Source organism: Folsomia candida, unplaced genomic scaffold (genome assembly GCF_002217175.1).
Source record: "Folsomia candida strain VU population unplaced genomic scaffold, ASM221717v1 Fcan01_Sc001, whole genome shotgun sequence".
NCBI lineage: Eukaryota > Metazoa > Arthropoda > Collembola > Entomobryomorpha > Isotomidae > Folsomia > Folsomia candida.
Window position 1 is genome coordinate 24,382,620 of NW_019091193.1, and position 24,712 is coordinate 24,407,331.

The following is a 24,712-nucleotide window of genomic DNA, read 5'->3' on the forward strand; positions in this document are numbered from 1 at the left end:
TTGTTATGCAATGAACTTTCCTCCTGGAGGCAGTGGAGGCGTCCACACCTTTTAGTTTGGCGTCTTGACATATTTTTCACGTTACCGTCTCAACTATATGTGACGAAGTTTTAACAAGGATTCTTCACCGATTCTTCTCTTTTATTACGTTACGTGAGTGAAAATTGAGACTACTATGTCTCAATCTGCCTCCAGGGGCAAATCAAGATACGGGGTAGGTGAGACAGTTGGTTTGCTGTAGATTGATTGTAAATGCCATCTCGCATTTTTGAGACTCGCAAGTTTCGCACAAAGGACGCCAGACGGTGGTAGCAACCCCGTCGCCAATATAGACCTTGAGGACCAAGGGTCATCCAGTTACCTTTCCAGCTCCACACCCCCCAGATGGTCAGGCTGGATAAGACCTTATCTTGGTGTCGACATTTCCTGGAGGAAGGAAGATGATGTAAATACGTCAGAATGTGTGCTTGCCCCCAAAAACAAGTGTTAGGTGATTTGGATGGTATAATCCTTTGAATAACAAAACCTTTATTCCAGCAGCGCAGTCCTTTAAATTCATGAAATTTCATAAGTTTCAAAGAAATTATTACAAATTTTACAATGGCTCGCGATCACGATAAGCAGAAAAGTGATTTATTCCAGTACCAGAAATAAGTCTTGGTTAGAAAATTTTGCGTTTTGAGGAAGGGGAAGAAATCCAGGAAGTCGTTTTTGTGAGTATAATTATCTTTTGTTCACCAATTATCTACAAAAATATCTACAAAATGGTCATACTTCATTCGTCGAAAAAAAATACTCGTTGTTTTATTATCTTGAATCTGAGAAGAAATAAAATTTAAAAATAAACAAAATCTCCACATTCGCGAATATTGATAATAATGAAATTATGAATTGTTGCAGGGTTGATCCAGTTGTTTCATGTTGGGGTCGGATTGTGTGGTAGGAGGAGGGTCACTGATTCAGTGCCACCCCACCACGACCCTCTTCCTTTGGAGGAGAAGGACGTCCATCATCAGTATGTACCATGTCTAACGCTGGAGGACAAAACGTTCCCCCTCCGAGTGGAGGACAAGGTGGAGGGAATCTGGTACCACCACTCCCAGGTCTGGACATCCCTCCCGGTCTCTCTTCCTCTTCTAATCTCTCAGAAGAGGTCAAAATGTCCATTCGCTCCATTTCCAGCGAGATTACCATCTTTGAAATTTCCCATGCCATGCCGGAAAGGTCAGTAAAGCAAAAACCTAACGAAAATTCCATGCTGAAAAATGTTAAGCATTATTGGATAATTTAATTTTGTAATTGTATTGGTAACTGTTTCACAGATCTGTCCCTCCTTGCACGGCGGGGTCAACTACCATCACCACAATTGGGCCTGTATCGGCCAGTAGTGGTAGTGGGAGCGGGGGCTCCTCTTCAACGACGACGATTAGCACCTCCGCTACAACTTCTACTTCTTCTACTATTACTACTACTCAACAGCATCAAAGCAGTTTATCAGTTCGCCCAGGATCTCATCAGGGTGCTGTTGTTGGTGTTGTGGGTGGTGGAGCATCTCTGTTTAGTTTAAATAACAAACAAATCCAGTTGCAGCCAATTTCCAGCCCACTTAGTCGCTCACAACAAATGGCGGCCCAAAGTAGAGGTCTAAGCATTACTGCGAGTAAACAAGGTCCTCCGCCATCGTCAACATCGCCGTCGTCCTCGTCATTACCAGCACCAAAGTTTACCATGGGTAATCATCACTCTGCAAGGCGATTACACGCATCATCAAATATATCCCCTATTTTACTCAACCAACATCACAAAGTTACACTTGCTCCAGTACGAAGTAATGTTTTCAGCAAGCTTCCCATGCGGAATACCTTGACAAAATTCAACTCTAGTTTTGTGTCACATCCGCACCACCACCGTCATGGACATGGACAAATTAGTGGTGGGGGTGGTGGTCACTCCTCACCCGACGTGCGTTTCGACCCACTCATGATGCTAGAGACGAAAATGGTCGAAGAAGAGACAGAATTGAACTCTGTGATAGATACTAGTGCTGGTGCCCCAAAGAAACCCCTATTGTTGTCCCATGACGCATTGAAGCAGCAGCATTTAAATATGAAAAGAGCTCCCGTCAATAGATTTACACAGTTGCAACAACTCCAAAAAACACCCACACCTCCGCCCCCAAGATCTCCGAATTCTCAATTCCAGCCAAATCGGAGAAAATCAGTTTTGATTCAATTAGTGGAATTACCCGATGATAACGACGATATTAAGATCGAGGAGCAGCAAGGACATGATCTCAATTCGAAAACTGTAATTGGTTCGACCCCTCCCGTGCCAAGTGCATCTTCAATTAAACCTTTGAACAAACCCATACTTGGAAATTTAGACAGTGGTGGTATGGTGAAACGTGTTGTTGGTAGCATCACTTCTTCTTCTGCTCGACCAGTCGTGTCATCCACACCAACGGGCACGAGAGGGAGAGGAGTGTCCTCCCGACGCAGGAAAAGGAAACGTATCTATTCGACGAATAAACTGCAAGGAACACATAACACTTCAAGCAATAGCGTTTCTGCAAAAAGTGCACCAGTAATTAAACCCTCAAAGCTGATTTCTTCTTCCTCCACCGCTGGAACAACAACATATTCATCATCAGCTTCAACAGGAATACCTGCAGTACTACCCACTCCACCTACGACGATGTACAGGACAAGGACAGTCGTGAAAGCATCGCTAGCAGCAGAAAACCGTAAGCGACTTGTTTTGTTCACTCTTTATCCATTTACTCATCATCATAATAAGAATTAAGTAATACTCAAATGACATTTTATTTTATAGAAAAAGCGTTGGAGGCTCAAAATCGTAATAAAGCACGAGAAGAAACCTCCTCCATTAAGCTCAACAATAGTAATAAACCAATTAAAGATATTCAACGAGGACCTATTCATACGACTTTTGGTGTTGGACGTCCTTGGAAGCGCCATAGTCGAAAGTTATCGACAGCGGAGCAACTAGAACAGACGAAGAAGGATCGATGTATCGACCTGGAATCGCCACGGTCAATTTTGACTCAAATTAATCCACTTCACAAGGTCATGACAATCGGGACATTTTCCTCGCTGCCACAGCTTTATCAATATCAGTTGCTCCAACTCCTACCAGAAGTGGATCGTGAGAAAGGAGAGGATGGTTCGTTGCGGTAAGTTATCATATGCAATTTGTTATGACACTAACCAATAATTAATGATTAGCAAAAATCAAAAGTTACTTTAACCATGTGTTATTTACAGCCTTCGTGATTCTGCTTTGAACAACGAATTTTTCAAAAAAGCATGTCAGCAATGGAGGCAAATGCTGAGCGACGGAGAATTTACGCCGGACCAACGATACAAAAATCGTCTCGATGCTGAAAAGGATAAAACCAAGTTGGACCCATGGAAGGTAAGTCCACCAAGCGTTTGGGTTGTAATATGACATACTGCAGCAAATATATGCATAATAAAACATTTCAGGTTAAACATTTTGAACCAATCTGGGGGCACAAAATTCTGGCCCTTGGCTCTACTACTGAGGAAAGCTCAACTGCCACAAGTAGTATGGCAAACAACTGCTTGGCCCCTCCCAGCAAGCCTTCTGTATATAATCTGAGACGATCTCCATTACGGTCTCCAACCTGCTCCTCATCCGTGGAATTGTCACCAATGGATGTGGTGGGACCTGTGGCTGATCAAAAGGAAAATAAACAGAAATCTCAACAAGAGAAATTGTTCCACAAGTTTGAATTGGACGATGATTACTCTGAGGACGAAGATGACGATGAAAATGACGCTGATTTTGATGCAAATAATGAAGCAACTTGTTCGGAAGGAGAATATGAAGATGATCAGGAAATGTCGTCTGCCCGAACGACTGGATTGCTGGTTCAGAGGTCACGCTCACCCATTGCGTCATCTCTTCAAGAGCGTAATTTAGTTAGAAATAGGAAAAGGAGTGGGGTCGAAGAAGTTCAGATTGACATGGATGAGTCGAAAAAGATCAAAGTAGCTCCTCCGAAACTATCTCCAATTGAAGAAGGTATGCACATGCACATGTTATATTTTCATTTCTAATAGACTAACGATGATTGAATGGCTTCTTTTAATTTCCTCTTGCTCCTATCTAGTCCAAAATAAACTTGGAGATGTTTCCATCAAATTAGTTCCTAGTCCCAGGAAACAAGAGGAGAAAATTCTATCCAGCAAGATCAAGCCAGCAATTGAAATATCTGAAATTGGGAACAGAACGAGAATGTCTGATTTGACCACAATTACCAATACCAGTTCAATGGTAAAATCGGAAATTCATCATCACGGATCTTCTTCCTCCGAATCGCCGAAACCATCATCATCATCATGTGCTCAACTTCAAGTTTCTCCAGATTGTGATAAACAAGTTCACATCGCTCTAGTTCATAATGCAGAACAGAACGTGAAGAGGGCAGAGACACCCAGTTGCATTGACATGCCTTCAATCATTGAAAATGCACCAGCAGACTTAAAAATTACCCCTAGTGACATAGTGGGAGGCATCCAGTTCCAGTTGTCTCCACTTCAGCTTCCAGAGCAACAACCACCGACACCGACCAGCACTGTGTCGTCCCTTAGCAATACACCCACTACTTCCACGAGCACTAGGAGGCTACGTACCGTAACGAGCACTGCGCCCAAAAAAGATGTTGCCATTGAAGTGGATATGCCAGAAATTAATAAGACATCAGAAGCAACAACAGTATCAACATCTTCACTTGAAGTCCAACACCTCCCAGCAAATTCCACTCAAATCACGTCGTCATCATTATCATCATCATGTCCCTCAATTGTTTCTGTACCTGTGGGAACGGGTGCAACTTTGACGCTTATTCATCCAAATTCGAATAATTTGTCGTCAATTTCAACAGAGAGTGGAAATACACAACTTCGAGACTCGCTGAGAGATTCAAAGGCAGTTGATGTAACGACTACGACGACGACAACGATGAATCATTCTATACACAAAGCGGGAAGTAGTGATTCCAAAAACTGCTTATTGATACCTCCTGAAATACAATGCATCCTTCCAGCCACACTCACCGTCGTCCCGTCGGATGTACAAAGATTCGTGTCATCATCGCCAATGAAATTAGTTTCGATTACTTCAGGATTGGCCTCCCCAACTTATTCAAAATCTCAATCTCCGTCACCCACACATACGTTGCTCAGAACCCGCAACACCTCACCCCACTATAGTTGTACAAAGCCTGGCACCATGACCCTCTCTGGTGGTGATGTCACAATCATTCCTAATGTAATCGTGACGACGGCAGACTTGAAACCTGGCCTAGAGAAGAGTTCAGCTAACCAACCAAAACGGATCCTGGCGACGACGACAACAACAACCTCCACAAAGCTAGAGCCCATACCCATTGCATCGTTGCCGTCCATCACATGTTCCACATTACCACTGGCTACGACAACCACATATGTAGTCTCGGAGATGAAAACTGAGGACATGAAAGCGGAAGACATAGTAGAAACGATTTACTCGGTTGAGTTAGCTCCATCTTCCTGCTCCGAAGATAATAGTACCACCGAGCCGAACAATGATCTAAAGTCGAGACCAACTAATCCTGCTGATGGAGATGAAGCCAAGAAAGTGTACGAGATCAAAACGGACATTGCACCACAACCACCTCCGCCAACAACTACTACTCACCAAAGCCCGAACATGTCTACCACACCTGCTACTTTTGCACTGTCTACTAAATCTGAACCATTGACCTACACTTTAAGTAGCAAAGCGGAGAAAGAAAACTGTTTAATTGTTGAAGAAAGGCCTCCTCCACCACCTATATTCGTGTCTATTGTTAATAAGTCCATTGCACCATCTGCCCCCATTTCTTCATCACTTGTGCATCCTTCCTCCAAGTCACAAGTTGTACTTACAACGACCGTGCAAACACATCCACAAATTGTGCAAGCAGTTCCCAGTTCTTCGCCGCAAGTTCACTTACAATCTTCTTCTACAACTACCACGTCTCCTCCTCCTCCAATTACAAACACAACTTGTACTACACTTCCTGTAGCATTATCATCATCATCCCAGCAAAACGTGATAACAGTCTCCTCTGCTACTGATATTTCAAACTCCACTACGACTCTAATCTCTACCAATGGGTCCCCAGTAGTGACTTGCACGGGGTCCTCTCAACCGACGCCTGGTCCTAACCAAATAGTTGATAGCAACGCATCTCAGGAATCTGGCAGTAATAGCAAAAATCAAAAGTCCCGTCCAAAATCAAGTAATAAGGTATGTGAAGTCAATCCCAGTCGGACCTGTTCGTCGCCAAGCTTTTCATCTTCTTCTACTCCTCCTCCTCCTTCTTCTACTACTACCACCACTTGTACTTCTAGTGCTCCAAACAAACAAGCGTCTTCTTCTTCTTCTCCTGCTACTCATGAAGCTGTAATTGTCACTCTTTCTTATTTCTTAAATTTTTCACATGAGGCAGGAAAAAATTTCATAATCACTATTTTTCATTTTGCAAATTTAAAGAACAAAGTGCCTCGACCAATTTCAGCATCTCATCCACCTGGTGAGTATATTATTCATTTTCAGTTCAAATAAATCAATTTACATTTACTGTATGGACCTACTAAAATTGAAAATTAAAATTGCTAAATAATAAACTTATATGTTTCCTACTTACAGGGCAAATTAATTTGGAGCGGTCATACCAGGTTAGAAAACAATTTATAAATATAGTAGTAATTTCTCAGAGTAGAGGGCAATCACATTACATTTGTATTTATGCATTTGTCAGATTTGTCGAGCCGTGATTCAAAATAGCCCGAATAGAGATCAGTTGCAACATCAGCTTGTAAAGCCACCTCCGGTGCCGACCAAGGTTCAGCAGCAGCAACAAGCTCAACAATTCCGAATGATTCAAGGGTACGGTTTTGATTCTCAACTTGGGTTTAGTTTGTAATAATAGCCTAGGATTGTGGCACGTAAATAATGTTGCAACTACTTGCCTTGATAGATAATCAATAATTATTGGATGCGTAATTTTTCTAGGCAATGTTTGACTCAAGTAGGAGATGGAGGACAAGTGATTCAGGTTCATCAGCGAAGATCCTCCACACCAACACTGTTGTCAGGATCGTCTCTCCCTATCCAACTGAGTGGCGTGGGACCACATCAGAAACTGATTTTGACCCAATTCACTAACCCCCAGTCTCCCGGAGGAACTACTATAACTGGAACCCCTCAGCAAATTGCAATTGCACACGCACCAGGTGTAAATAATGCAATGCAGCAACAGCAACAACAACACACACTATCTGGTCAAACCATTCCCCTCATCAGACCTGTACAACCTGGTGGAACTCCAATAATTGTTCGCGGACAAAATCACACCTTTGTGGTAAGTTGCTCTTTTTCTCCGCTGACATTATTTTTCTTCTTCTCTAACTGTTTATATATGCTTTATTTGTGGGTGGGTTAGTTTTTTTGGGAGTGGTGCCGGTGATTTTTATTTATTTATTTAAATGGTATTAATTAATGTGGGTTTTGGGTGGTGGGTGTGGTTTTTTGTTTAACTATTTTTTGGAGGTCCGACACCTTCTAATGGTACACTCACTCACCCGAAATAACATTATGTATGTAATGAATGCAATTCAACTTTTAATGTGCACTACTACAATTTATTATGCTTTGTATAATACTTACTAGCCGCAGCAAAGTGCAAGCACCACAATAATTACACCCCAACAATTGGCTATGCTCATACAACAGCAGCATCAAATCCATCAGCAACCTGCACAACCACCTCCCATCACCTCCCCCCAACAAGTCCACCAGCATCAGCGAACACCGCAACAGCAGCAGCAAACTATTCAATTGCCTGCCACCTTTGTCAATGTGAACCAATTGGGTCGTCCATTGGTGTCACAGCCTAGTCGGCCCAACAGTGCTTCCAGTGTTCTCATCACCACTTCCTCTTCTTCCATTACTAATAATCCTGTGACCACTACATTCACCACCACTAATTGCAATAATAATAATACTAAAGCTAGCGTTGTTGGTGGCAGTTCATCAACAATGACGACTCACAAGCAGCTTTTGATTCCTCCTTCCCCTCGAGACCAATTTCATCGTCAGACCTTTACCATCCCGGTCAGCTCACAGTCGTCATCACCACCCGTGATTAGGCATCAGTTAGTCCACATACAAAACCAGCAACTTGTCAGCGTTGGTAGCAACCAGAATCCATCGAGTCCCAGCAATAGTAGTAGTGGTGGCAATAGTGGTTCGAACAACTATCCGGTTCGAGCTCAAATTGTAACGAGCAACGGAGACACCATAACGATTCATCGAGCTGCCACACCCCCGACAAGTAATGTCAACAATGTGAGACTTACGACTGCACGACCGGTTACCTACAGCTACGCCACCACCAACAACGGTGGTGGTGGTGGAAATGTTACCGCAGGTCAGCAAGCGATCGCAATGGGCAATGGTAAGCGTCTCCAAGGAGCAGCCAATTTTATAACAATCAGTGGAAATAGTACCACCAGGATGGCGAGTCCTGCGACAGGAGGAAGCAGTGGTGGTGGTGGTGGACAGATTCAATTAGTTTCTACCCAGAGGGGAAAATCGCAGCAACAGGTTGTGGGAGTTCCTGGTCAGATAAATTTAGGGGGGACGCAACCCTCTGCACCAAAGCAAGGTATCCGGCTGGTTAGCGTGGACCAGGCGTCAATGTCGTCAACACAAGCAGATATTGTGGGAGAGTTAATTGATGGGACGTCACTTTTGGGAGGAGGAGGATCCTCTTCGTCGAACTCGATTTCTAATCTTGCCGAGTTTATAACCAACCAATTAGCCGCGTCCAACATCAGATCCATCTCCCCACTTACCTTTGATCAGCAAAACACCACCCCTGTGGTCAAACTATCAAGTGCGGAAGTGAGGAATAGTAGCTCTCCTCACCACCAGCAGACCTTATCTAGCACCAATATCGTCGACGCTACTCAACAGCAACAGCACCAAGGCTTCATGATCATCTCCCCCACCGTTGCAAGTAACTCGAACTCTTCGACATTCACTACCACCACAGCGACGACGGCAAACGCAGTGAACAGCAATGTGATTAGTTCGAGCAGTGGAAGGTCTGGTGGGACACAGTTGCAACAGTCACTAATGTCCGACTTCTTGAATTGTAACACCCCCACCGAAATAATTATGGATTTTCATGACGCCCTGGGTACTGGGATGGATAGTCCTTACAGCCTCATTTCTGAGTCAGACTCTCAAGCCATTGCCGACATGATTGACCTTCCTTCGACCCAAGACGCCACTACAATTGTAGTGACATCCTCTGCCCCATTCCTAATGGGAGAAAGCTCTCTCATCAACTCTGCACCTCGTACTAGCACTAGCAATAATACTAATAATAAACGAGAACAGCCTCGCATTTGGACCACTGCGCAAAGTGTTGTTGGCGGTCAGAAACAGCAACAGGAAGTTATAGTTGTGAGTCAGGGGTATTCCCTCAAGCCTTGCAACCCTACTTTCTCCTCCTCCTCCCACTCATTCCACCCGCTTCAAACCAGCAATGGCAACAGTAGCTTGGTGACCATGCCCCCAGTGTCGTCCACCCCATCACATAGTACTCGTAATGTCGGTAACAACAGCAACTTGGCTCGCCTAGCTACTACCACCTCTTCATCCCCCCTTGCTGTTCCTAGTGGGGGCAGCATTGATTGCAATAATGCAAGTCTGATGTTCCAGGTGAGATTCATTGTCATAAAGTCCTCCAATTGGCCATTCGCCCTCTCCTGCTGCCTGAACCCCGGAATATGATTTTCAGTTGTAGACATATTTACATTACCTACTTAAAAATGTATGGCTTTACACTAGTTCAGAATATTGAACCCTTTCTTCTTCTCCTCTTGATGAGCAATATATGTGTTGGATTAAGCTTGGCTGTTCAGTTTCAATCGATTCTGTTGTTGGGATGATTTCTCCCAAATTACGGGTTGCGAGAAATTTAACCACCATTTTCTTTGCTTTCGTATGTCAATTTCATACATATATTTCGACTGTCTCTCGTATGTCGAGAGTTGCATCACGGTACCTGACTTGCTGAAAATAAGCTTCGTATTAATCTAATACTATGTTTTGACGTGATGGTCAGCCTCGTGAAAATAAGGTTGAGGTACGGCAATGTTATTATTGGATCATCAAGTTTTCATCGAGGTACCTTTCACATTATGCAACAGAAACTTGTTGTCTTGCTGCTCTGCTGGTGCATGCATTCATTTGCACGCTCGTTCCTTTTCCAGGGAACCCACACCATATTGAATGGTGGACTGTCTTTGCATGCAATATTTTGCTATTTGTTCCCCTTCTTCGTCAACGTAAATATTTAATTGCGCTTTTGACGCCAAGTAATAGTTGTGTTATGATGATACATATGTCGAGGTATATAAATTCGATCTAGTGTGTGGCTTGAATTGGCCTAGTAGCAAGCATTCAGTCAAAAATTACTTGTGCTTTTTTGCTGCTGTTACTACATGCATTAGTTGAAACATTGCTAATAGTTATAATTTGTACTACTATTTACAAGCAAAATTTGTTGACATATTTTCAGACTGGTGCTAACAATAATAATCCCACGACCTCGCCCTCACGGTTAACGAGTGGTGGGGGTAGACCTCCTTCCTTGCCCAACACGGTAACAATGCTACCACTTCAAGGAAGCTCGTCGTGCTCGGTGGACTCGTCTGGTGTTCGACAACAGCAGTACATAATTGTGCAGACGACGGGGAATAATGGGATGCCGACGAATCTCGCCGTTCCAGCCTTAAACATAAACAGCATTATGGGTGAGTTTCATTTAGACGTCAAAAATTCTAAATATTCTAAAGTTAAAAGAGACTTGGTCTGTTAAGTGTAATTTGTACTGATTTTTTTCTGCATCGTAATTTCCTCCCACAGGGCAACTCATCCTGAGCAATGACCAGAGTGGGATGAACAAGGTACCTCCAGCCCGAGCGTCCAGTGCTCCGCCTCCCATTCAAGGCCAAGGAAATCAAATTATTATAAATGCCCAAAATCATCAACAACAAAATGTAAATGCAAATGGGCCTACGACACCCTCCACTTCTTCATCAACTCCAGTGGATGCCTCAAATATCATTCAACTTGGTCAACACCATAGAGTCATTAATGTGACTTCGTCGAATGGTGGGGGGAATAGTAGCAAGCAGACCATGTCAATTCCCACGTTGGAAATCCAAGAGGGTGGAGGTGTACGGGTAATACAACTTATTCAATTACTGGAAATATGTAGTTCGCATGTTTATCCGTAGTAGTAGTAGTCCAGCTCAAATGATTAATGACTCATGAATGAATTGCATTGTCCTCAATAGGTCGTGTACAGTGGTCAAAGTTCTATACAACACGTGGCTACTGTAAACAATAGCGGGACGACGACGATGGCACAACATCAACAACAACAAGTACAACAGAGGAGTTATACCCTTACGCAAAATGTGAATCGGACATCTCAAATTTCATCGACCACAACTCAACAAGGAGGAGGGGGAGGCCAATTCTCTTTGTCTGGGATTGATGGTTCGTCTTCACAGCAACAAATTAGTTCATCTGGTCTTCAAATTCAACAGCAGGGGTCCACCCTTTCATTTCCCAACGTCAATTTAAACTCGTTAAATCTAAACGGAAATCAAAATATTGTTCAAGTTCAAGTTTCCCAAGCCCCAACGATTGTTCATCAGCAAACAATAAATCAAGTACTAAACGTTACAGCACAATCGCCAAATAACAATAACCATGCTCGTCAAATCAGTTCTACGTGGTCTGGGGGTACTAATGGTCCAAATTCTTCTTCGGGACAACTCATCAACCTCAATTTGAATGGAGTTGCACCTGCACGAATTATTACGACGACTACACAGCCAGGTCAACATCCCGTAATTAGCATACCTGACACGACACAAGGTGGTGGGATCAGCGTAGAAGGGGGTGGCGACGTATCTGGACTTTTGGGGGGACAAGAATTTGACATTTTCCGTGCAATTGAAGGAATGAATGTTAAAATGAGTGGAAGTAACGTTAGTGGTGGTGGTGGTGGAGTAGTGATAAACAATGTTGGGAACCTCGTGTTGAACGATGGGAGTGGAGTTCGAAATATGATGATTGGGAGTAGTAACAATTCCAACTCTTCGCCGATGGTTGGTTTGCCAAGAAGCGAGAACAATTCAGAATTCAACGGAGTTGTTGAGGAAGTCGGTCAAATAATTATGGACTCTGGTGGAAACTGTGTTTGTGACCTACGGGCTATGATTATGTGTCGAAAATGTGGTCGGTTTTGTCACGACGATTGCATTGGTCCTTCTGATTTGTGTTTGACATGTCTGATACGATAATTCACCATGTGTAACTATATTATGACAACGTTAAAACTTTTGTAATATTCTTTAGCCATGTTGAGTTGAAATGAGGAGACGCTGTTTTTTCAACTTGAGTCATTTATTGAGCTAATATAATCACTAATCTTCATCAGCATACATGCATAAATCCGAGTAGTACTCAATCAAATGTGTCATTATTTTTATCGGTTTGCACACAAGACTGTTTATTTTCATAAATTGTAACTTAATCCGTTCTCACGTTGGGGAGGTTTCTTTTTTATTGACGGGTGTGATTTTTAAGCTTTGTGTGCGTACACTAATTTCTTTATTTTTTATATTTGTCCACCTCGCCACCTCTGATGCACAATATGACAGTGTACTAATTATTAGTATGAATAATTTTATGTTTTTTTAGCTATTAGTGGTATTTCGTTTTTGACGCCAATTTACCTGTGAATATGGATGAAGATAATATAATTACTAGATAAGAACTTGTCCCACCCGGTAAAATACTTTTATGAACGACGCGCACTTGTTCCTTCTTATATATGACATACAAATATATTTCAAGCCCAGTGCATTGTTTGTGTTTATTTAAAATAACTTTCAGTATTACTAAACTACACATGCTAGCATTGTCCCGTGTTTAATATTATAACCAAAATGACGAATCCTGTCTCAATTAGTATTAAATTAAGCAGCAACACATTATTATAATTTTTGTATCCTCATCATTATCATTCTTTTATTGGTTTTGTATATACAGATATAAAGTCTCTCGTTTCGTTAAAAAATGTGATTATTATACTTTCGTGGTAAGTAAAATATGTCAAATTCTAATTATTTAGTGGTAGTAGTAGTAGCAGTCGTCGGTGGAAATGAATACAGAATTATAGAAAAGCTAAAAATGTAAAATATATAAAATACGCAAATAAATTCGCAGCGAGTTTTACAGGAATAATTCACTTGACTATCTTATTACTAATGGCACATCTCTATCCTTATGTCACTTTGTTGTTCTGCGAGTGTTGAAATAAACAGTCGTTTAGAGCTTGCTTTGCAGTTGGTCGGCTTCGTGCTTCGTACTGAAGCATCTTTTCGATCAATTTGAAAGCCTTCATATTTATTTCATCGTTTTGGTTAAAATATTTCTGCGGGAAATAATAAAAAATCAGCACTAAATGGATACGCACGTCTGGATTAAGCACGTGTAGTAAATATATGTATGCATATATGGTGAGTCAATATAAACCAGATTTTTTACAATTAAAAGAGAGGAAGATGGCTCACGATGATGACTCCCAGATTCGTCTTCTACCAGCCTTCGTTCAGCCATGAATTCCTCAGAAAGTGTCTCCAAGTATCTGGACAAAAATGTACAATTTGACCAGAGTTTGAGTACGAGTGGTGCTTATAAGCACCACTCGTGCCACTCGTGATAGCTTGGCGTCAAGTTTTACCTGGTCGACATTGGTCCAAGCTCGTATTCCATTCTGTGCAAACATTGATTACCGTTTTGGACACCTTCAAACAAAGTAGATCCAATCCAGACGTCAAACAGAGTACATCCAACGCTCCAAATATCAGCTAACGTGTCAAATGTAAGCTGTAAAATTGATTCTGGGGGTCGATACTCGCGAGTTCCGACTTTTCCTTCCGTCGGAGTATATGAGTCCCTCAAGTTCCGAGCTGCTCCAAAGTCTACCAGTCGAATTTGAGTCTGAATTAAAACTTTGTACGCGGAATTTTGTGGTTGCGTTTTTCCGCCAAACTCCACATTGGTGTCATTGACAGGCATTTCCACATAGTCACCATGCACAAAAGCAATATTCGACGGTTTGATATCTGCGTGCAGAATGTTCAGCGAATGAACAAATCGTACAGCGTCCAACAGTTGTTTCGAGATATGAATCGCCTGTTCATTTGAAAAAGGACGAAAATTGTTCATTCTCTAGAACAATATATGATAACAAATTAGTTGTCCCCATTATATTTAAATAGGTCGTCAAATGAGTGAAATAATAATGTACCAGAAATTCATATAGATTTATATCTAATAATTCCATCACAAGGAAGCAATGATCTCTAATTTCGAAATTACTTATCAATTTAACTACAAGTCTGAAAATAACCAAACAGCCTTGTTATAAAGTCTTTAGGTAGTTCTACAGCAAATTATAATTATGAAAATCGAACCCCTCATTTTGGAACTTGTTCAGCATGTTCAGTTCTCTCAGGATAGCCAACTCCTTCTTGGAACCTTGTAGCTGCTGGTCCGGCATGTCGTCCCTTCTATCCTTGCGGAAAGGGACCTTCATAGCATATCTTAGACCTTCAGAACTTCAACAAAATATAAATCCATTATTAACTTGCATGCAATGAGTCAATTGGGCAACTTACGACCACAAATCAATTACCGACCAGACCTGCCCAAAAGTTCCACTATTGATCTGGGTCAAGACTTTGTCTGTTGTAAACAAATCCAATATTAACGACCTTAACTTCAACCCACGAATATATGTCCAATTTTAAATTCAGTTTTTCGAAAAAAAGATACATACAACGATTGCAAAGCACTGACGAGGGTTTCAGCCGTAGGTGACCGTGTTCGTCCTCGTCCTCTGGGCCATAATCGATTGGCAATGGTGATCGTAGAGCAGAAGTTGGAAACGGAGGCATTGCGGAATTTCTCACGAATTTCATAGTCTGTAGAGCGTGGCGGTGGACAATTAAATATGTAAAATTATATTAGATTTCTGATCTGATCACACAAGTAGAAGAAAACTCTATAGTTAGTTGGGAACACACAAGTGATTAATGTCGAGAACTTGAAAATAGTAAATATTCAGACACGTTTATTTAAACCAAGTTTTTTTAAAAAAATAAACCAACTCCGAGAAAATGTCGTGGAACAAGGGTTGATAGAAGCTGAGCTGACCCAGAAGTGGAGACTGACGCTGACTACGAAGGCAGTAGTCAAGCAGTAAAAACATAGGCAGATACATACACAGAAGTTTTCCTGCCTGATTGATATACGATTCTGTGTACTATGCACTATAAAAATTCTAGTGCTCTATATTTATGAGTATTTGATTGTTTAGTTGAGCAGACACAAGTTGATTTTAAGTTTATCTAGTTTAAGTTGATTAATCTTATTTGATTCATGTTTATAATAATGTATAGTACAAATAAACATTATGGAGTTTTAACAAATTAATAAAAAGTCATTCAGTACAGGAATCATCTTGTCCCTGAGCCCGTTGCGTACAAGTCTTGAGCTTCGAAATATTGCCTTCCAGATAAATTCGAAACGTCACTCAAATGCAACCTTTCTTCGCGTTTTTCCTTCAGAACGGAGACTTTCACATTAAGGAATCTGCAATCAGTAATAATTTTGACTGATCGTTGGTGGCGAATATCACCAATATAATATTATAGACGCTTACTTGGAAAGGTTCGACCACATCTCTTTCTGTGTCGAATCGTACTCTTGCTTCTCATCGAGTTGGTTTAGTTCCTGATCCAGGTCTTGCTTAATTCGCTCGGCTTCAATTACTTTACGACGAAGACGATCACTACGTACATGCGACGACGAGAAGGTCTTATGCCAATTAATATATACATCTCGTATTATGTTTTTTATTACATGTTGTTCCTGGCGTAGTAGAGGTCCGTGTCACTGGTCGCACGGCTCAGCTCAGTCTTGAGGAGGGGCAGTTCACTCAACATTTTCACAAGGATCATCTCCTCCCGGACAAGCGTCTCCTCAGCCACTGCATTCATCTGCATGTGAATAAAAGCATGTCAATTAAGAACGGCAAGTGAAGACAATGGAATTGCTAAAAATTGGTTTTTAATAAACAACAGTTGTCCAAAGATCGTTCCGAGAGACGTACTTTTTCTAAATCTGCAATTTCTCTGAGCAAGGGTCCAACTTGCGCCTCCTTCGTTGCACGCGCTGCCTCGAAATTCTTTTTCACACGGATGGTCGCATCTCGTGCATCGTTGACCTCTGAAGATAAAAAACAACCCGTAATTATTATTTCTTACACACAAGTATGAAGGCCGTGATCAACGCTTTTCATAGTTATTGTATGTAATCGGTTACTACGTAGTACCTGTCAGAATGAGACGCCATCGTTTTCCAGAATCAGTTAGCTGAGAATTGACATTTTTCGCCATATTCGCCATGCTATGAATTCCGTCCAGCTTTCTCTTGTCCATTTGAGACTTGGTCTCGGAAATATGTTCCAGCTGAGACTGAACTGATTGAAGTCCTGTTGTGGGGGTTATTCCGAGTTGCTCTTCAATCGCCCTCTGCACATGCATTTCATTAATACATAATATCTCGAAGGGACATATGGTCCAATGAGGACCACTTACCAAGTCATCCTCACTGTATTTGAGTTCCCCTTCCAAGATGTATTTTGTTACAGACAGGTTTCCCAACTCGGCCTGAAGGGATTGCAACTCTGACCTCATCTCCTTGTAGCGACTCGTCTTTGTCCGCATGGAGTGAACGTAGGACTTGAATCCTTCGGGGCGAAGGACCCTTCTTCTTCCAGCGTCGTCATCGCCACCTCCGAAAGAGCTGCAAGCCGTCCCTAGTTTTTCACGCCTCTCTTCTAAAAGTTTCAGCGTGTCGCTGTAATCTCCCCTCATTAGCTGGAGACTTTGAACAAGGGCCATTTTCTTTTCATGGCTTTTGATAAACTGATCCCTAGCGTAATTTAACATGGGGACGGCATGAGACGGAGATGCTGAGGTGGAAGAATCATTAATGGCCTTCAACATTTGTTTCGAGGATTCCTGCAGCTGTGGCATTTATGAAGATAAGCACATTTGTATTTGGTTATTATATTTTATTCTGCCATTGGTCAGTTAACTTTCACTTTACTGCATCATATTTTCTGTCGGCATGAATTACCCTGTCTTTCAGGAATTGTAAGTCCAAAGTTGAGGTTGGTGGGTTATACTCTGTGACTCTCAAGGCCATGACCCTCCTCTTGGCGAGCAAGATTTGACGTGGTAGTTTCTCTTCCACGATGTGCTTCAAGATTTCAGAGTCCTGTTCGAGACGATTCATTGCAGTTTCGGGGTCCCTGTCCTCGTTAAAGTCAATCAAGTCGTTCAATTGAAAGGACAAAATTTCCTCCTTGTTTTCCAAGTCAGCCAGACGATTTTTATCTTCATTAATCTGAATTCTGAGTCCCATCTTGATTTTGCGCTCTTTGCGAATCAAGCTGGCTTGTAATAAGCACTCAGCATGATGAGGATAATCCTTAAACTTTGTTACATACACGAAATTTGTCAATAAATTTGTCATTATTTTTTCAAGTTTCCTATGAATTAGAAATAGGACAAGTATCTACTTATTTATGTACCTTATTCTTGGCAGTTTCGACTTTTCTGCTGAGACATTCAATGTCATGATCAATTCTCTCGGTATCTTTCTTCAACTCGTCGACAGGTTTCTGGATCATCTTTTGTTGCATATCTTTCAATTTCTTATGCGTCTCCTTGAACAACTCCATTTGTCTCTCATACTGCAGAGACAGAGTAGAAATCGTTTTGGTCAGCGCAGTGGATCGTGGACTCAATTAGTTACCTGTTCATAACAATTCGCCATTCGCACGTCCATGAGCATTTCCTCTGGAACCTTAACTTTTACGAGGAACTGGGCCAGATAAGCCCGTTCCTTTAATTTCTCTTTTCGCAAAAGAAGCCAGCCCATGATGTCCCAAACGGTCTCTTTCACAGGAATGAGCAAAGCCTCGTGAGTCATGTCACTGCAGTAGTTTGTAAAAATACCTTTGACCAATATTTCCCAATCTGTGCCCTATTTTGGGTTTGTTAATTCGGTGCAAAATTTACGGATGTTCAGTAGTGGTTCCCCCCGTCCAGTATTGAAGGACTTGTAGGAGCTCCATGACTCGAGGGACATGCAGCTGGCTCTGAACGAAGGACGGGTCGTTGCGACACTCGTCGCCATACTTGTTTGGGTCGATCTCAGAGAGAACGGCGTGGAACAACTGAAAATATTTAAATAGTTCTGCGTACTTCTCTGCATACTTATCAAAATACTTTTGTGACATACGGCCGACAAGGCAGGTTCATTTAATGAGGTGAAGGACGACACGTTGTACTTTTTATTGAAAGGAGCATTCTCTAACTCTTCGACAATGAGTTTGATGTTTTCTTCCATCGTCGGTTGATGGACTCGATGAAAATGTACTAAATCCGGGATGACGAAGCCTCCCTGGCTGGATGAAAAATTATGGAGACAAGACAGGGTGCACCAACTTTAGTGTGATTCAAAATGTGTGACCTAAAACTTTGAAATCATCAAGGAAGCTGAACTGCGCATAATTTACATTTTTGTGAATCTTATGAAAAAGTAGTCAAAAAGCAAGATTATTTGACACTTTATCAGTCTATAAGGTTACGACAAATGGTCGAGTTACGAAATAAATTTTCATTTTTATTAGCCCGAATCTGGGCTTATGGAACCGTCATGTCTGTCCGTCCGTCCGTCCGTAAACACATTAGTAAAAAATGGCTGAACCGATTGACTTAAAATTTTTACCGTGTATATATTGGACAAAGTTAGGAAACGGGATCGAAGATGGGCGAAATCAGTCAAGTGGTGGACCGGTGGGGGTCATGTGAGTAGTTGGGATACAATTTCGAAATTGTCGTAGAAAGCTGAAATTTGGTACAGAGGTTGCTTATGGGTCTTATTGGAAGAATATGAAATGAAATTGGGAAAATTTTTATCTGAAGCCCTATGGAGGTCTTACTAATGACTTCTAATAGATAAAAATGATTTCAAGTGAGAACAATTTTCATCTTCAGAGACCCTATGTATGGGGTGACCGATTTTTCAAAATCGTTATATCGAGTTGAAATTTGGCAGAGAGGTTGCTTATGGGTCTTATTGGAAGAATATGAAATGAAATTGGGAAAATTTTTATCTGAAGCGACCCTATGGGGTGACGGGTGACCCACACCGATTTTTATAAATAGCTTTAAAAATATGAAATCCGGCACGGTGATACTTAATAGTTACTCATGAAAGAATATGAAGTTAAAATGCCAAATAATAGAAAATATCTAATAAGCATTTAACTATCCACACCACGGAGGTTGGTAATATTATTATGTCGGTTTCGAAAAAATAGAAGTGAGCTCGGACTCACCGAGTCAGGGACAGAATCCCTGACTCGAGCTAAATGAAGTCTGTGCTGTAGGTTTCAAAAAATAAAAGCTGTTGAAAATATGTCATGGGTGGTAGTATGTATACTATCCAAGTCAGTGTGGGTGGTTCAAGTTTACTATTTGAAATAGTAGCTTCGAGATTTTTAGCATAAAAAATCAAGCTAAAAATTACGATGATTTCATCTTGCAGAATTAAATCTCTACGTCTGTCCATTCAAAAGTTATTAAAGGTCAAAGAGTTGTTTTTTTCGACCATCGAGAAGAAACAACTCTTTTTAAAAATAATTATTTTATTTGTAACTCAACCATTTGTCGCAACCGTTAAGGGAGACTAACGTTACCTAGATACTAAATGTCAAGCAATCGTGGTCAAAAAGTAAAGTAGTAAAAATTCAAAGCTGAAGTATTGGACCGTTTCCAAGTAACGCTTGATTGAGACAAGTATTTTTTTAGCAATACGCGTCCAGCCTCCGATATGATTAGTAGTAGTGGAAAATTTTTGAACCTTTTCGGCATTGTTGTGTCCGTGTGTGTATTTATTTGCCTATTTTTCCTCTAATAAAGTCAGCAACCATGAATTTAGAAAAGCGGACCAAGTTTTCAAAGAGTAGGCACCGATCTCGAAGCAGGACTTCCACCATCGTGGGAGAGAGGTGGGGGACCTCTGCCGTCGCCATCCTCCAGCACTCACCGAATTCCTCCGCTTATCCTCAGCTCTCGAGATGCCTCGGCCATGGCTGACGACATCCAGGAAATGTCGGAAGATATTCCAACCCTGAAGCGGAAAACCATTCTTGGCGACGCTTCTGCTGTGGTCAGTATTGATGAAATCCTCCTTGCCCCGAATTTCAAACAGGGAGATTGTGTCCCCGAAGGAAAAGGAGAAGACGGAGGGCGACGATGCGGGGAACCTATTTCCAAACATCAGCCATTACAATCCTCCGCATCCGAGGGGACACTTGGCGGTGGAGGCGAACGGGCGTCTGATCTGGGGGACAAGCTCTTTATTTATGGCGGTTACCGGGACAAGTTTCTTTACTTGTACGGCTCGCAGACTTCTGTAAGAATCTCATTTTGATAAGAACGTGTTTGCCTAAGTATTAAATTACGCTGTATAACCTGCCGCGCAATTAATTAACAATCAATTATTTAGTCTGAAGCAAAACGAAAAGATTTTATAATCTTTCTCCGAATGTCGGGAATCCTCCAGCTCATCTCCAAGTTTATTCTGGGCTTGCAAGAGATGCCGATTCGACCACCGCCTGAACAAGTTGTAGAATTTATGGTCAAATCGATGGGCTCAAAATTTGTAATTCGAGATACTCTCAAAGAAATGAGGGCTTATCGAGACGATACTAAGAAACGGGTAATTATTATTGATTCATGATTAACTGCATCGTATTGTTGATCGGAAGAGGGAAAACATCTCAATTAACTTATGTTGAACTCAGATTGAGCGACTCCAAAAGGAGTCTGACGAACTGCGACTCCGCCTGGAGAAATATTCCACGATTTACATCCCTTATGAGGCACTGAATCCGGATGATTTCGAATACCTGGCATCCAACCGACCCGATCATCCGCAATACATTAACCCCATGGACTTTATCCTTCCACCCGAGATGAGACCAATCTCTCCCATCATCCTTGGACAGCAGGAGGAGGAGGAGGAACAAGAAGAGCCGACGACAGTGAAGTTGATAACAATGACGGAAGTCGTGGACGAGGTCGTGGCACGTCAAATCCGTATGGCGAAGCAGGATTTAGCTGCTCCAGAACCTCTGCCCCCGCCCCCAATCCCGCAAAATAATGTGGAGGAGGTAACCAAAACGGATGTCGGAGAGGAGGAGTCCGAACAGGAGACTCACAAGAATCTCCAGCAGTCTCTCGACGAAGCCAGCACGATGCTCAGGAGGCAAGTTTTAATCTCCGCTCAGGAAAAATACGGTCAAATGGCGGTAATCGAAAGGGAATCGAAAGGGAATCGAAAGGGACGACCTGGACGTGGAAGGACTGCTACAACACTTCAAGGCACTCGGCCCCACCATGTTCGCACCGATTCAGAGCAGCACCATGAAGCTCAATGCGGTCAAAAGTAGACTTCTCGGCGATTGTGCTAATCTTCCCCTCGTGGGAACATCTGTGGACGGAACGAAGGGCAGAAGAGAGGAAATAATTCAAGGGGGAGGTGCCAGCGAGGCAAAAATGCCTCCATTTGTCCTCACTCAAATGAGAAAGTACACGCAGGGGACCAAAATTTTCAGGGAACCGCAAGGCCAAATTATCAAGTCAGCAGAATGATAATATGGTTATAGCGGACCCATTTAATTGCTACATATCTAGTTCCGTCTAATTGTCCATCTGAGTAATTTTTATAGCTCTACGTATGCATTAAACTAATAGCATTGATTATTATGTTATATTTTTGTTTGTATCATCGGATAAGCGGATAGCGTCTGATCCAATAAACCAGTGCGTCAAAACCGATAGCGATTATGGAGAGTTTTTCATAGCTCATTACATGTACATATGTGTCCCATCGATCTTCTCCGTGAATGTCACGTGCTATTTGAGATATGGAGATAAGAGAAATAGTGCAAGTGCAATAAAGAATTTATTCGTCGTGCGCAAAAATCTATAGAAGCACAAACACATGTCACCTTATCATATGTATAAATATTTTTCGCCTGTCATGAAGTCCACTTCATCCAAGAGATTCATTCAAGGCAACTCGGTCAGAAAACCTGTTCACAAAACACATTCCTAATGGATAGCAACCGAAGCCCAGTTCAAGTAGAGTGCATTATGCAACCTAATGTTTTAGCTTTGCTATATACTCCTGGGTGTACGTGCGTGCATGATACATATGAATTCCGAACAAGATATGACACAAAAGCAAACAGCTGCTTCATATTCTCCCGTAATCCAACATTACAACCAATTTTAATGTCATACGTTGTGCGCTGACCATACAACAAGGTGTCATTTGCTAATCAGAATCATTAAGAAGAAAAATCATCATGAAGCATTTCGGGATTTCTTTGCTACGACGTGGCCTCTTCTTGGGGCAACCTGCATCCATAAGGAAAGTGCAAAGCAATGTGTTTCGTATAGTGCTGAGCAACCCGACAACGCTTTGTTCCCGAGGTTATAGTTCGACGTCTCATGAAAAAGGCACGCTCGTCCCACTTCCGGAAGTGAAGCGTTTCATTTTGGACTGCATGGCGAGCGTGGGGACGGCCAAGAAACATGCCGAAGAACTCGCTGATGTCCTCATTGCCGCCGATTACCGAGGTCACTACAGCCATGGGCTCAACAGACTGGGTGAGAGGATTTTTAATGTTTAAAGCATTATAAATGTGTGATGACCACAAGCGAGCACACAATAGCGCCACAATATTTAATCACTAATTAATTAATTAGTAACTAATTACACACTAATTAATTAATTGTACTAGTAATTAATGTAGAAAGGGTTTGACATCTTTCAGAAATGTATGTGAATGACATAAAGAAGGGAATGTGTGACGGAAACGCGGAGCCAAGCATTCTAAAACAGACGGCAGCAACAGCATTTGTTGAGGGAAACAACGGCCTTGGTCCCACGATTGGCAACTTTTGCATGCAACTCGCCATAACGAAAGCGAAAGAGTCGGGTGTAGGTTGGGTTGTAGCCAAAGGTTTGTATAAAAAATCCACTTAAAAACTGGGCATAGTTATACAACCTGTAGGTTTTTTTTTATTATTATTGAACATTCAGGCTCTAACCACTATGGCATTGCTGGATGGTACACTTTACAAGCGGTTCAACAAAAACTAATTGTAAGTCCCACTAGATAAATACTTGACTGTATCCAAAAACCATCACGAATGACCATCTCAAGTTTTATTGACTAGGGGTTATCCTTTACAAACACGAGTCCCTTCCTGACCCCGACGAGGTCCAAGGTCCCTGCTTTGGGAACAAATCCGCTCTCCGTGGCCGCCGGTGGGTGTGGTGAGGACAAGTTTGTGTTGGACATGGCCACCACAGCCGTCGCGGTGGGAAAGGTCGTCTTTCAGATATGCGACAAAAAATTAAAATTCGTTAAAGGAGGCAAACTGAGACTTGAGAAAATATGAGCACATAAAAAGATTCGCATGTATGTACATGTAGGTTGAGATTCAGCGTCGTAAAAATGAGCCAATTCCTTCGGGTTGGGCGCTGGACAAGGAAGGTCAAATTACGACAGATGCAAACGAAGCGATGGGGGCATGCTCGATGATGCCGCTGGGTGGGGGAGAATTGAATAGTGGGTACAAGGGCTACGGTCTCGCTGTCGTGGTCGAACTTTTTTGTGGCATTATGGCGGGTATGAATTCTTTCAAAAATGGCAATTAACCATTACGAATTATATGTATCAATGTTAATTACGATTAAATCAGGTGCAGCATACGGTCCCAAAGTTCGTAAATGGATGTCGGCAAGTGTAGCAGCGAACTTGGGTCAGTGCTTCGTGGCCATCGATCCGTCTTGCTTTGCCCCGAATTTCGCTGAAAGAGTCAGTGACTTGATTCACATTCTTCGAACCCTTGAACCCGTAATTGATTGCTTTTAGTTCTTCATAAACTAATCGTATTATTATTATGATGTAAGATTAAATCGCTTATATTAGGTCGACCCAAACAAGCCCGTACTGGTGGCAGGAGACCCTGAGCGGATGCACATGAAGAAAGTAGATGCGTTCGGTGGAGTCCAATACCACATCAACCAAATCAACGCTTCAGTAAGTATTACATTGCATCCAAGAAATGCCTGACAGGACAATCGTTGAGAATATGCTATTTTTATGTCAAATAGAGGAAGCTTGCAGAAGAACTGAAACTGGAACCTATGAAAGCGTTAGCCTAAATCTCATCTTTCCCACTTTTTATATTCATGTAATTTTATTATATTTCATAAAATAAACATTTCTTCACATTTCATTTCTTGCACGTTTCTTGCACATTTCTTGCACGTCTAACGAAACTTGGTTGTGAATGCAAATAATGAAGAGTCACATGAC

The 24,712-nt window shown here is 41.9% G+C and overlaps 5 protein-coding genes across 7 annotated transcripts; 2 read left to right on the plus strand and 3 right to left on the minus strand.

Moving 5' to 3' along the window:
- The first annotated feature begins 506 nt into the window (after positions 1-506).
- LOC110842559 (polycomb protein Asx) lies at positions 507-13,408 on the plus strand. 3 transcript variants are annotated; one of them, XM_022088329.2, is made up of 15 exons: positions 507-713; positions 901-1,224; positions 1,323-2,743; positions 2,833-3,193; positions 3,285-3,435; positions 3,507-4,068; positions 4,157-6,474; positions 6,565-6,604; positions 6,721-6,749; positions 6,833-6,960; positions 7,087-7,435; positions 7,744-9,804; positions 10,667-10,901; positions 11,014-11,333; positions 11,448-13,408. In XM_022088329.2, exons 2-15 carry the CDS (start codon positions 1,025-1,027, stop codon positions 12,462-12,464), a joined length of 9,192 nt encoding a protein of 3,063 aa, XP_021944021.1. In that variant the 5' UTR covers positions 507-713; positions 901-1,024; the 3' UTR covers positions 12,465-13,408. The 3 variants fall into 3 exon arrangements, with proteins under 3 accessions (XP_021944021.1, XP_021944022.1, XP_021944023.1); XM_022088330.2 differs by having other exon boundaries at positions 4,157-6,318; XM_022088331.2 differs by lacking the exon at positions 7,744-9,804 and having other exon boundaries at positions 510-713.
- Positions 13,409-13,450: 42 nt separating this feature from the next.
- Positions 13,451-15,128, minus strand: LOC110844944 (dual specificity protein kinase CLK1). Its single transcript, XM_022091286.2, has 7 exons — positions 15,011-15,128; positions 14,850-14,916; positions 14,646-14,789; positions 14,567-14,570; positions 13,910-14,400; positions 13,714-13,813; positions 13,451-13,564 (listed from the first exon to the last, which is right to left on the minus strand). The coding sequence occupies exons 1-7, from the start codon at positions 15,126-15,128 to the stop codon at positions 13,451-13,453; spliced, it is 1,038 nt and encodes a 345-aa protein (XP_021946978.2).
- LOC118434020 lies at positions 14,959-16,226 on the minus strand. The gene is made up of 3 exons (XM_035846661.1): positions 16,096-16,226; positions 15,896-16,024; positions 14,959-15,825 (listed from the first exon to the last, which is right to left on the minus strand). Exons 1-3 carry the CDS (start codon positions 16,191-16,193, stop codon positions 15,690-15,692), a joined length of 363 nt encoding a protein of 120 aa, XP_035702554.1. The 5' UTR covers positions 16,194-16,226; the 3' UTR covers positions 14,959-15,689.
- Positions 16,227-16,288: 62 nt separating this feature from the next.
- On the minus strand, positions 16,289-18,654 carry LOC110844954 (intraflagellar transport protein 81 homolog). Its single transcript, XM_035860674.1, has 8 exons — positions 18,547-18,654; positions 18,324-18,481; positions 18,058-18,238; positions 17,834-17,995; positions 17,377-17,736; positions 16,833-17,264; positions 16,568-16,766; positions 16,289-16,461 (listed from the first exon to the last, which is right to left on the minus strand). Exons 1-8 carry the CDS (start codon positions 18,652-18,654, stop codon positions 16,289-16,291), a joined length of 1,773 nt encoding a protein of 590 aa, XP_035716567.1.
- A 3,880-nt stretch (positions 18,655-22,534) lies between these two features.
- Positions 22,535-24,632, plus strand: LOC110862027 (uncharacterized oxidoreductase YjmC). The gene is made up of 8 exons (XM_022111172.2): positions 22,535-22,991; positions 23,159-23,347; positions 23,428-23,489; positions 23,565-23,717; positions 23,824-24,019; positions 24,093-24,247; positions 24,323-24,433; positions 24,508-24,632. The coding sequence occupies exons 1-8, from the start codon at positions 22,688-22,690 to the stop codon at positions 24,556-24,558; spliced, it is 1,221 nt and encodes a 406-aa protein (XP_021966864.1). The 5' UTR covers positions 22,535-22,687; the 3' UTR covers positions 24,559-24,632.
- The last annotated feature ends 80 nt before the right edge of the window (positions 24,633-24,712 follow it).